Source organism: Corvus cornix, chromosome 14, assembly GCF_000738735.6.
Source record: "Corvus cornix cornix isolate S_Up_H32 chromosome 14, ASM73873v5, whole genome shotgun sequence".
In the NCBI taxonomy this organism is placed as follows: Eukaryota; Metazoa; Chordata; class Aves; order Passeriformes; family Corvidae; genus Corvus; species Corvus cornix.
This window is the reverse complement of record NC_046344.1, coordinates 14,833,445-14,844,924: the sequence shown is the minus strand read 5'-3', so window position 1 is coordinate 14,844,924 and position 11,480 is coordinate 14,833,445. Positions and strand designations below refer to the sequence as shown.

General features: G+C 66.7%; 2 protein-coding genes across 2 annotated transcripts; one reads left to right on the top strand and one right to left on the bottom strand.

Moving 5' to 3' along the window:
* Positions 1 to 95: 95 nt before the first annotated feature.
* On the top strand, positions 96 to 3,375 carry MSS51 (MSS51 mitochondrial translational activator). The gene is made up of 6 exons (XM_039560195.1): positions 96 to 745; positions 1,037 to 1,197; positions 1,406 to 1,531; positions 1,701 to 2,264; positions 2,754 to 2,847; positions 2,921 to 3,375. The coding sequence occupies exons 1-6, from the start codon at positions 453 to 455 to the stop codon at positions 3,189 to 3,191; spliced, it is 1,509 nt and encodes a 502-aa protein (XP_039416129.1). The 5' UTR covers positions 96 to 452; the 3' UTR covers positions 3,192 to 3,375.
* A 2-nt stretch (positions 3,376 to 3,377) lies between these two features.
* On the bottom strand, positions 3,378 to 10,019 carry LOC104684939 (cytoplasmic phosphatidylinositol transfer protein 1-like). Its single transcript, XM_039560167.1, is given in 11 exon segments — positions 3,378 to 4,104; positions 4,107 to 4,256; positions 5,101 to 5,164; positions 5,239 to 5,394; positions 5,493 to 5,588; positions 5,675 to 5,746; positions 6,222 to 6,229; positions 6,392 to 6,480; positions 8,217 to 8,365; positions 9,396 to 9,477; positions 9,479 to 10,019. Coding segments are annotated over 11 exon segments (1,149 nt in total). The 5' UTR covers positions 9,649 to 10,019; the 3' UTR covers positions 3,378 to 3,991.
* Positions 10,020 to 11,480: the final 1,461 nt, after the last annotated feature.

Genomic DNA, 11,480 nt, shown 5'->3' with positions numbered 1-11,480 from the left:
TAGAAGCCGCGGTGCCCACCCAGGCACTCCCTCACACCCACTGAGGGCTCTGAGGGGGTGGGGGGGGGGGTCCCCGCAGCCGGGCTGGGGTGCGGGCCGTATGCGGGGGCTGAGGCAGTGACTTTATGTCCCTATTGGTGACAGAGGGGCCGCACGGTCTTGGGCAGCCCCCCAAGGTCTCCCAGATTTTGCAGTGTGGGACGCTACAGCGCTTTGAAGCACCCCACTGCCACCAGCGCGGGCTTTTGGGGCGGGAGCCGGACCCCCCGGAGCGGGTTGGCCCGTTCCCGGGGAGGGGATGCCCAGAATAGCTCCGCTATCCGATTCCGAGGGGCCACGGCCGTCTGCACCGCCGGCTCCTGGGGGCTGACATTTGAGCCCAGCCGCGGGCCGGGACGGGCCGGGCTCCGGGACTGCTCGGGATCTCCCGGCATTACCGGGATAGGAGCGGGATGGCGGGCGGGAGGCGCCGCGGGGGTGGCGGGCGGCGCGGGGGACCCCGGCAGCACCCAGAGACCCCCGGGCCGGCCTCCTCGCCCGCACCCGTGTCTCCTGCAGCCGCCACGGCCCAGCCAGCCACAGGCGCTGCCCCCAAAACAGGTCGCTCCAAGAAGGCCCCGGAGGAGCCAGCGGCGAGGGCTCCCGACGTGGACTCGCTGGGCTTCCAGGCCATGGACCGCAACGTGCCGGGGCTGTCCCACGTCATCCTGCAGAAGCTCAACATGAAGAGCTACGAGGACTACAAGTGAGTGAGCACCCATGGGTGCCAGTTCCCCACCCCCTCCCCCGGGCAGTGCATCCCGTGTGTCTCCTAGCAGCTGGAGCAGCTCCCATGGCTCCTCTCACCCTCCCGGCTCAGCCCATGGGGAGCCCATGGGCTCCTGGGTGGACCCCTCCAGAGTGCCTGGCTCCCCATCCCCACCCAGGCCAGGATGCTCCTGGCTGCAGCTAAAAATCTTGGCAGCCTCAGAGGCAGGACATCAGCCCCACCGTTGTGGCAGTGGGCTGGATTCTGCTCACCCTTTGATGTCTGCAGGTCTGCCATGGACGGCAGGAAGAGAGGCAGCGATTTTGGCATCCGGACGTATTTTGACATGTTCCAGAAGATGGAGGACACCTTCAAATTTTGTGTCGAGTGCAAGAAGCTCCCCGATGCCCTGCCGGACCCCAAAAGCCTCCGGCGTTGCAAGAGGTATGGTGGGGAGATGGTCTGATGGCACAGGGATGGATCCATCCCTCCTTTCCAGCCTGGTGGCTGGGGTGAAGTGAGGGTTGTCTGACCCCAGTGCGCAGCTCCAGCCTCCAAAACAGTAACACAGCCCTGAGAGGGGGTGGCAGGGAGCCAGGCTCGGTGGGCTGGTTTGTGCCCCCCCTCCATGGCTGGGCATGCTGCCCGTCTGCCCAGGTGCCAAAAATGTGTACTACTGCGGTGTGGCATGCCAGCGTGCCAACTGGCCGCTGCACAAGAAGTTCTGCAAGAAGCTGAAGCTGGTGGCTCTGGATCGGCTGGTGGAGTGGCTCGTCTTCACAGGTGGGGCATGTGTCCCCCCAGGCCTGCCTGACCCCCGTCCCAGGCTGCTCAGGTCCTGTGGTGGGATGTAGTGTCCCTTCTCCAGCCCCACTCCCACAGCACAGGTGGGACAAGCAGCCTGGGCTGTGGCACCACCACTGCACCCTCCAACCTCCTCCTGCCTCCCCAGGAGACATCCCATTTCCCACGGAGACCTGGACAAAACCTGCCCGGGACGTGAAGGGCTGGGAGGACTGGTTCTCCATGCAGGAGCAGCTGGAGGAGAAGCTGGGTGCCATCGTGGCAGGGCGGTACATGACCCTGCTCTGGGCCAACGCCGGGAAGCCCCGGCCGGAGGACGCAGAGCTGCGGGAATCCATCCGGCGGCTGGTCACCGACTTCCACTCGCGGCCGCTCACCATCGGCCTGGGACTGCGGCTCTTCGGCATCGACCCTCTCACCAGGCCCCTGACCGTGCACGTGGTGGGGGCTTCCCACGTGGAGACCCTCAACACGCGGCTGACAGACTACGACGAGCTCACACGGATGTTCCCGGGGCACCAGGGCGTGGAGATGGTGATGGTGGGGGTGGACGTGGTGGACGGACCCATCATGAGGCCACCCCTGACCACGTTGGCACCCCGAGGGAGGGTCTATCTCAGCAGCTACAAAGGGCTCTACCACGACTTCTGGGAAAGCCACGTGGAGACCAAGCTGGCTCCCCGTCCTGACCTGGTGGTGGGCTTTCACCCAGGTAAGTGCCTGCACCGTGGAGGGGTTAGACCCTCACACCCCACTGCCGGGATGGGGACATCCCTACAGGGCACATGCAATGCACTCCTCAGGGACTGCCCTGAGCACCATGGCAGCACCTGGGGCTGAGCCTGCAGGAGGCTTGGGACGTGCCCAGGGCTTTTCACCAAGGCACAGCGGGCAGCTGGGGGGGCCCCTGGGACATGCCTGCCTCGTCTCCCCACCAGGCACTCTGTCCTGCCTGTGTCACCCACCTGCAGGTGAAACAGATCCTTCCCCTCAGGTCTCGGTGCTGTGGCTCAGCCCAGGACCCAGAGTTTGGGGTGCCCCACATGCTGGGGGGGAGCCAGACCCCACCTTGCTGAGGGCTGCCAAACTTACCGCATACTCTGGGATGTCCAGCACAGAGTGGGTGCGGTTGGAGCTGGCTTTTCCCGGGGCCAGGGTGGGAAGGGAAAGAGGTGGAACCTTCACGTCTGTGTCCCCACAGGTTTCCATGCCTGCCCAGACCTGCTCGCGGGCTGGCTGCCCACCCTGCTGCTGCTGCGGGACTATGGCCTGCCCGTGCTCTTCACCGTATACAGGTGAGCACGGCCCCACCACCCCGGTGAGCCGGCACAGACACCCAGTGATGGTGCCTCTCCTCTCTTCTGGCAGTGAGCAGGAGCTGAAGGCGTCCCTGCAGATCCTCGTGGAGCTTGAGACACACATTGTGGGCTACGCCAGCAACCCTTTTGCCTCACTGCGGCCCGAGCAGGTCTACTCCAGCCCCAACAAGGCACCTGTCTACTGCAGCTCCCACTACATCGCCCTGCTCGGAGCAGAGGCTGGGCTGGGGGCCGAGGAGCTGGAGGATGATGATGGCTGGCAGGGAGGAGAGCCCAGTGGTTCTGCTGTGGCTGGAGGCATTGCCCCAGGGCTGGGCTGATTCCTGCCTGCACTGACCACCTGACCCCCAGAGCCTCACCATCCCATCCAGGACCCCATTTCCCCATCCTGGGATCAGTGATCCAGACGCCCCTCACTGCACACATGCAGGCCTGGGGGATGCAGCACCCGAGCACAGGCATGGCACCCTTCCACAGCACCAAATAAATCACTACCAGCAACCAGCTGCCGTGTCTCGAGCTTTATTTCCAAAAAGGCCTTTGTTTTCCTAAAGAAAACGAGGGGCTCAGCCCACCCCAGCCCCCTCGAGCAGCCACGGCCTCTGGAGGGACAGCAAAGGGGACCCCGACTGCGGGGCCAGCCGTGCACGGGGCTGTGCAGCCCCTGGGGGTCCTGTGGGGAGCCCCAGCCCCGCGCCCAGCTGTCACTGTCACCCTCACTGTGCCCCCACGCTGGTGCCTACCCTGCAGGGCACTGCTCCAGCCTGGCCGCGGCAAGCGGGCACCAGCTGGCACCTCCCCACTGCTCGCCAGCCTCGTGGCCCTTGCGGACACCGGGGCAGGTGGAGTCGAGGGAAGCAGCTCCTGCGGTATCACCCGACGCTGCCGGGGACCCGCGCTGGCCTGGCGTCCCCTCCCGGTGCAGCCAGCGGGACTGGCACGGCAGTGGTGGCACCGACCCGTGTGGGCACCCACAGTGGCTCGGGGAGGCCAGCACACCCCAGGGCTGCCAGCGCCCTGACAGCGGGTGCGGGTCCCTCCCTGGGCTCTGCGCCCGTCGGCGGGGCCGGGGTGGGCGGCGGAGCTGGCCACAGTCCAGCACGGAGCGGCACCGCCGGCGTCACTCGGCGCCAGCGCGTTCCCGCAGCGCGGGCAGCGTCAGGGTCTCCGGCGCCGACTTCTTCCGCGGGCGAGTCTTGGGGGGAGCCAGGAACTCGGGGGCCTCGTCGCTGAGGGGGTGGAGGGGGCGCTGGCAGGGGCCGAGTGCGTGGCCGTGGGCTGCCCCACCTCGCTGACCGAGATGGCCGGTGCCACCAGGCCGATGAGCTCGTTGGTGGCCTCCTGCGTCTCCTGCTCGTAGCGCCGCACCTCCTCCATCGTCATCCCTGCCGAGCACAGCCGGGCTTGGGGCCGCTCGGCACCGCCGCGTCCGGCACCCCCTCATCCCGGGGCAGCCTGCGCCCCGCGCCCCGGCTCCCCACCGAGCTGGGGGACAGGAAGGGGACAGGGACTGGGGACAGGGGGACGGGCAGGGAAGGGGATGCTGGGCAGCACAGCCAGCTCCCCAACTCCAGCACCAGCCCAGCCAGCAGAGGGGAAGGGATGGATAGGCAGCGCAGGCAGCGCAGGCAGGGGACACGCGGGGAGGGCAGCTGGGAGGAGGGACCCTCCGCCGCGGGGTGCAGGGGGGGCACAAGCCCCCCTGCCTGCACCCACCCCCAGGCAGCAAGGCGGGGTCCGGGGTGTCCGTCCCCGGCAGGCAGAGGGGCTTAGGGGTGCTGGTTCCCCAGCTTTTGGTTTGTGGCCACTTGCATCTGAGTCTCGAAGGCCCGGACCTCTTCCAGGGACATGTCTGGAAGGCAGAGAGCCGCTCACCGGGGTGGTCTGGCACCCGCCGCCAGCTGTCACCAAACCCGGGGGTCCCGTCCCTGTGCCCGCACGTGGCAGCCGCCTGCAGCGCGTGTCCCTGCCAGAATGGGGGTGCAGGCAGCACAGGCAGGGTGCTGGGACCCCTGTCCCCGTCCTCCCCGAGGGGTGCAGGGGAGCGGGCAGCGTGCGGGGGTGCAGGCAGGGGTGAGCAGGCAGCACAGGCAGAGCAGGCAGCAGCGCAGGCGAAGAGCAGGAGCTGTGGTGGGGTTAGTGGCATCAGCAGTTAGACCTGCAGCCCCCTCCCTCCATGGGCACCGTGTGCCCCCCTCCCCACAGCGCCGGGTGACCCCACGGACTCACCGCACCACTCGTCCACCCAGGCAAAAGCCTGCCGGTGCCCGATCAGCAGGATGTCCCGGATCACCTGCAACACCACGGGGGTCAGCACCCTGTCACTGCCCCCCCAGTGCCCCCCAAACCCCCTTGGGCCCCTCTCACCTTGTGCACAAACTGCTCCACCCGCGTCTGCAGCCCCCACACCTCGAACTTGACGCTCACCAGTTTGTAGGAGCACATGATGGGCTTGGTGTGCTGGCGCCAGCCCTCCCGCAGCGGCCCCCGGCCCGTCTTGGCCGAGCTGAAGAAACGGGGGTCCTGGGGGGATGGGGAGGAGTGAGATCATGAACCCACCCCCCTGAGACAGGAGACAAGGGGGTGGCCTCAGGGAGCTCCCTCGTCCCCAGCCGTGGTACCTCCAGGCTGCGGTAGTAGCGCTCAGGGATCTCGTCGAAGGCGATGTCCAGGAAAGAGACCTCGTGGTCGCCCAGGATTTTGTCACTGTGGAAGATCTGGAGAGGGGAGGGAGGGTGAGTGACATGGGGCATGGGTGGTGAAGTGATGAGTTTGCCAGGTCTCAGCTGCGGTGCACACTCACATTCTCGCTGTCCCCGCAGTTGTCCTCGTACTTGGTCTCGATGTAGATGGAGAACTTGGGCAGGAAGGAGCACTGCAGGGAGTGGCTGTCAGCTGGTCCCCGAGGGACGCCCATCCCGAGGGACACCACTCCCAGGATGCCCACCCCGAGGGACACCCCACCCCCAAGGATGCCCATCCCCAAAAGATGTGTGGTCCAGGGACACTGATCCTGAGGGACACCCACCCAAAGGACACCCAGCCCTGAGGGACACCCACCTCCAAGGATGGTCATCCTCAAGGACCACTCACCCAGCCACAATGACACCCTCTCCAGGGGATCCCATCCCCGAGGGAATCCGAGCCCCACAGGACACCCACCCTGAGGGATGCCCAGCCCAAAGGACACCCACCCAAGGGCTACCTGCCACGGTGACACCCCCTCTGAGCGATATCCACCCTGAGGGACACCCACCCCTAAAGGATGTCTGTCCCAAAGGACACGCACCCCCAAAAATGCCCCCCCAGCTCCCGACAAGGGGACAGGTCATTCCATGCCACCTCCTTACCGTGTACTCTGCAGGCACACCAGGGCACATCACACGGTGGCATCGCCAGGCGGCATCACGGAGGGAGAGAGGGAGTGGTGAGACCGGGGACAGCTCCCTGCAGCCCCCCCACCACTGGGCAGGGACAGGGTGCCCGGGGGTGCCCGTCCCACGCCCTGCCCGGGGCTCACCCGTGATGGTGTAGGGGTAGTAGTTCCAGGCCCTCTCGGTGATGTAGAAGATGCGGGGGGTCACCGCCCGTGCCCAACTTGGCAGTTTGCTGTGGGCACCACGGCAGGGCACCCCCTCAGGACAGGACATGGCTGGTGCCACCCATCCATGCGCCGCCAAACACAGCTTGCCTCTGGGACCCCCATTCCCACCCCAGGAACCCCACCTGCTACCTAGGACCCTCCACCCCAGGATGCCCCCAGGGATCCTCATCTGCACCTCAGCATCTTCATCCCAGCACCTCTCCCAGTAACCACTGCCACCTCCCTGGCACCTACATCTACACTCCAACACTGTCATCTGCACCTCAGGACACCCCCAGGGACCCCTGTCACCTCTGCAGGACTCGCACCCCTGCCCCAGCTCCCAACCATGCACCCTCACCTCCACTCCAGGATGCCTCCAGGGACCCTCCTCACCTGCACCTCAGAATACCCCCAAGGAGCCCTGTCACCTCCCCAGGACCCTCATCTGCACCCCTGGATCATCACCTGCACCTCAGAACACCCTCAGGGACCCCTGTTGCCTCCCCAGGACCCTCCCCAGTGCCCCAACATTCCCCCACCAGAGACCCCTTCCACCTCCCCAGCACCTTCATCTGCATGTCAGGACCCCCCCAGGATCTGTGCCAGCTCCCCATCTCCACCCCAGTGCCCCCATCCTCTCCTCAGGTTCCCCACCTCCTCTCCAGACACCCTTACCCCCCTCTCCTCCCCAACAAACCCCCACCCTCCTTCCTGGACCCCCACCCCTTCCCCAGGACCCTTCCACCTCCCCAGGGCCGAGGCCCCAGGGTGCTCCCATTCCCCCCCAGCACCCCGGCAGGATCAGGCCCCCTGGGGAGTCGGGAGGTAGGTTTTGATTAATTTTCAGGCGTTATAAATAAATTTCAGGCGAGAGGGGAATCGTGAGTGCTGCAGCTAAAAATAACCCGTCTCACACCAGCAGCTCCTGGTGGGGAGCAGCCTGTGTCCACAGACGGCTGAGGGGACATGGGGACAGTGGTGCTGGGGGCCAACAACTGCCCCACAGTGACACCCCCAGGGCCAGGGCGTTGCTGAGCCCCCCGATCAGGCACCCACTGGCACCCGGAGGTGGGTGCCCACCAGAGAGAGGTGGGTGCACCCCTGCAAGGTGGATGAGTGTCCTGAGATGGGTGTACCCCATAAGCAGGGGGCAGCCCCCCAGAGAGGAGGTGAACCCCTAAGATGGGTGCATAGCTCCCAAAGATGGGTGCAGCCCCTGAAGACAAGTGTGCCCTGGGTGATGGGTGCAGCCCCGGAGATGGGTGCAGCCCCCCAAGATCAGTGCAGCCCCCCAAAATCAGAACACCCCAGGAGATGGGTACACCCTGAGAGGTAAGTGCAGCTCCCAAAACTTGATGCAGGCCCCAAAGATGGGTGCACCCCAGCACTTGGGGACCCCACTGGGAGACACACACAGCCCTTGAAGATGGGTGGGTGCCTGGGAGATGGGTGCAGCCCCCCAAGATCACTGCACCCCAAAGATGGCTACACCCTGACTGACAGGTGCAGCCCCCATAGCTGGGAGCAGCCCCCCAAGATCAGTGCACCCCAGGATTTGGGGGCACCCCTGGGAGATGATGGAGGCAGCCTGGGAAATGACGGGGTAACCCTGGGAGAGCAGTCACACTGCAGGGTGTCCAGGACCCAGGAAGGAGCTTCCCCAGAAATTTTGGAGGAAGAGCTGGGGCCACCCTGATGCCTGCCCATGCCCCCCACCGCAGTGCCCACCCAGCACCCATCACCGGAGCCACAGGCTCACCTGGAGAGGTGGACACGCTTCTCAGTGAACTGGCCGGGGCCGTGGACGGGGTCCTCGTGGGGCTCGTTCTTCACCACCTCCACGCCCTCGCCCTTCTCGCTCTCCTGGTGGCTGTGCTTGCTGATGGTGTAGAGCTGCCCCACGCGGTACTGCAACCACAGCGCCCGCCCTCAGTGCCACCGGCCCCGGTGACCACCCGGCACAGCCCGGGGGCTGAGCCACGCTGCCGAGAGGGGAAACTGAGGCACGGAGCAAGGGGTGGCGGACCCTGAGCCGTGCAGCGGGCAGGGGGTTCCTGGGGCACCCAGTGTGACCTCCCGTGTCCTTAGGCTGTCCCAACACCCAGGCAAGGGCTGGATCCTGCTCTCCCTGTGCTTTCCCAGTGCCTTGCAGAATGCCTGGAGGTTTTCTGCGCGGCAAACTACCTGGGAGCCAGGGAAAGCTGTGAGTCTGTGATACATATGGATGTGTCCGTGTCATATACGTAACGATAAGGTGTATTTGTGGATTTGGCGATGCAGCTGTGCAATAAGGGTTTGATTGTTCTGCTGAAGATCCCATCCACCACCCCACCCGCCAGCACTATTTTACCACCGCACTCTGCCTAAATTAAAACCTTCCCCAGGTGCCAGCAGGGAGGGATGGCACTGCCCCGGGGTGGGCACCGCTGCAGGTCCCCGCTCGCCAAAACGGCCCCGTCAGCACCAGGTGCTCACGAGAGACCTTTGCCCAGGGATGCTGCCAGCTGTCAGCGCTGTTTGCCGATGGCATTCAGGCTCCCTGCCGGAGCAGGGATGGCGCTTGTGCTCCCTGTCATACCACGGGCATCCAAACCCCCGCCGCCCTTCCCCTGCTGGTTCATCCCCTGCTCCTGCTGTGCCCCGGTGCTGCCATCGGGCTCTGTGCCCCAAGGTCGCCGTGCCCAGGAACGGCATGCCCCCCCACCTGCACCCCAAAGTACGGCTCAGCCCTCGCACGGAACATCCCGAGCCCAGCACGCCCCGGTCCCTGTCCCAAGCCGTGCCACGAGGACACAGCAAAGGGGTCACCGCGTCCCTCTCAGGGCAGGAACCGATCCCCCGGCGCTGCGCTGCTCCGGGTATGAGACCCCCACCCACAGCCCCTCCCTCGCTGCGTCCCCCCGTTCGTGCCAGCCGCGGCCCCGTGCCCCGCGCTCACCTCCTCGGTGGTGAGCGGCATGCAGATGCGGTACTCCTTGACGAGCATGGTGACACGGGCAGGGTGGCACGGGCACGGCGGCCAGCACGGGGGTCAGGCGGAGGCGTCGGCGCTGGCGGGGACACAGCTCATGCTGGGGGGCCGCGGGCAGCGGCAGCGGGGGGGACGCGGCGCTGCCTCCCACGCTCCCATCCCAGCACCCCACGCTCGAAGCAGCCGCCCCGCTCGCGGTGACTTCACGAGCCGTTGCCATGGCAGTGCCGTGAGGTCACCCGTGCGAGGAGCAGCCTGGGTGTACCCAGCTGGGGACACCCCGGCACCCCAAAACCCTCCCGGCGTTAACCCCTTCCCTGCCAGGCGGACGACCACGTCCCTACGCAGCTGTCTTGGAGCACACGTGTCCCCCCAAAATAGGGTGCCATCCCTTCGGGGTGCCACATCCCCACCCAACTGTAGTGGCCAGTGAGGCAAGAGGGTTGCAGAGATGTGAGGATGGGGTCAGACCTGCCCGATGCTCCTGGGGACCCACCTCTAGGCACCCACACTCTGTCCTGTCCTGAGGAGCTGCTCCCCGGCAGCACAGGATCATGTCTCTGATGTAGGACACCCCTTCCCTGGGCAGGAGTTGGACCCCCTTCCCCGAGGCTTCCCCCAACACCTGTCCCAGCCAGCATGCACTCTAGGGCTGCCCCCCAGCACCCACCCCAGCCATGGCACTGCCAGGTTGGCACATTCCCTTCCCCGTCCAGCCAGGGCTGGGGATGCTCAGAGTGAGTAACAGGACTGCTCAGGGGGCTCCTGAACGTGGCCCCCAGCCCCACAGAGAAGGAAGGGGACGTTGGCCCTCCTGAAAGTCACCCTGGATGGGGGATCAGGCCTTGGAAGGGGCAGACGGGGGCTCACATGGGGTTTTGTCTGGAGTCAACTTGTCCAGCTGGGGACACAGGGACATCCTTGGGGGTACAGGGTCATAGCGGGACACAAGGGCATCTTTGGGGGCACCGGGGGACACAGGAGTGTCCCTGGGTCCACATAAGCATTTGAGGCTACAGGGGCATCCCTTGGGGGACACAGAGACACCCTGCTGACAGGGCAGAGGGCTGGGTGCTGGTGCCAGGTTGTAGGGACCCCAGTAGCGGGGGCGGAGGCAGCCCCGGCATAGGGGAGGTGACACCCCGGGGACCCACCGGAGCACCGCAGGGCACGGCATTCCCCTCCCCATCCTGGCAGCTCAGACCGGCCCCCGCCGGCTGGAAAAGAAGGAGCCCCCCGGCCGGGCTCAGCCGCCCCTTCCCCACCGCTGTCCGCGGCCACATTCCCTCCGGGCCGAGCCCCGCCGCCCCTCCCGCTGCCCGCACTCACCGGCCCGCGGCGGTGCCCGCTCCCACCGCCGCCGCCGCCGCCGCCGCCGTGCCCCGGCCGTCCCGGGCCGTGCGCAGGAGCGAGCCGCCCCCCGCACCGCCTCCCGCGCCGCGGCACACCGACCCCTAGGGGGAGGAATGCACCGGCACCGCACCGGCACCGCACCTCGCCTGGACCGGCACGACATCGTACCGGCACCGGCACCGCACCGCACCTGGACTGGTATCGCACTGCACCGGCACCGCACCGCACCGCACCTGGACCGGCACCTCACCAGCACCGCACCGGCACCGGACCTGGACTGGCATCGCACCGCAATGACAGTGACACCGGCACCACGGCACCGAGAGACCCTCCAGCGCCAGGGCTCCTCTGGCACGGCAGAGACTGGCACTGGGGCACCCCCGGCACGGCACGGCACGGCACGGCACGGCACGGCACGGCACGGCACGGCACGGCACGGCACGGCAGCAGGGCTTCCCGCACCCACCAGGTCTCAGGTCCTCCCAGCAACCCCCAGCACCCGCTGTGTGCCCCAGGTGGGAGATGCCCTGATGGGGCTCCTGGGCTGCACTCCCCCTGGCAATCCCCAAACCTCCTCCAGCCACTCACCTGCACCCCACTGCCAGCCCAGCCCCTGTTCCCCCAGCCTCACCACACCCCACGTGCTGGCACTGCCCACGTGCCATCCACAGCCATACATTGCCAGCACAGCTCATCACC

Bases quoted from the DNA above. Each gene is read 5' to 3' on its own strand.
- MSS51 (XM_039560195.1), top strand. From the start codon at position 453: ATGGCGGGCGGGAGGCGCCGCGGGGGTGGCGGGCGGCGCGGGGGACCC. The intron at 1,198-1,405 runs GTGGGGAGATGG...CCGTCTGCCCAG, and splicing joins CCGGCGTTGCAAGAGGTATG to GTGCCAAAAATGTGTACTAC. The intron at 2,848-2,920 runs GTGAGCACGGCC...CTCTTCTGGCAG, and splicing joins GTGCTCTTCACCGTATACAG to TGAGCAGGAGCTGAAGGCGT.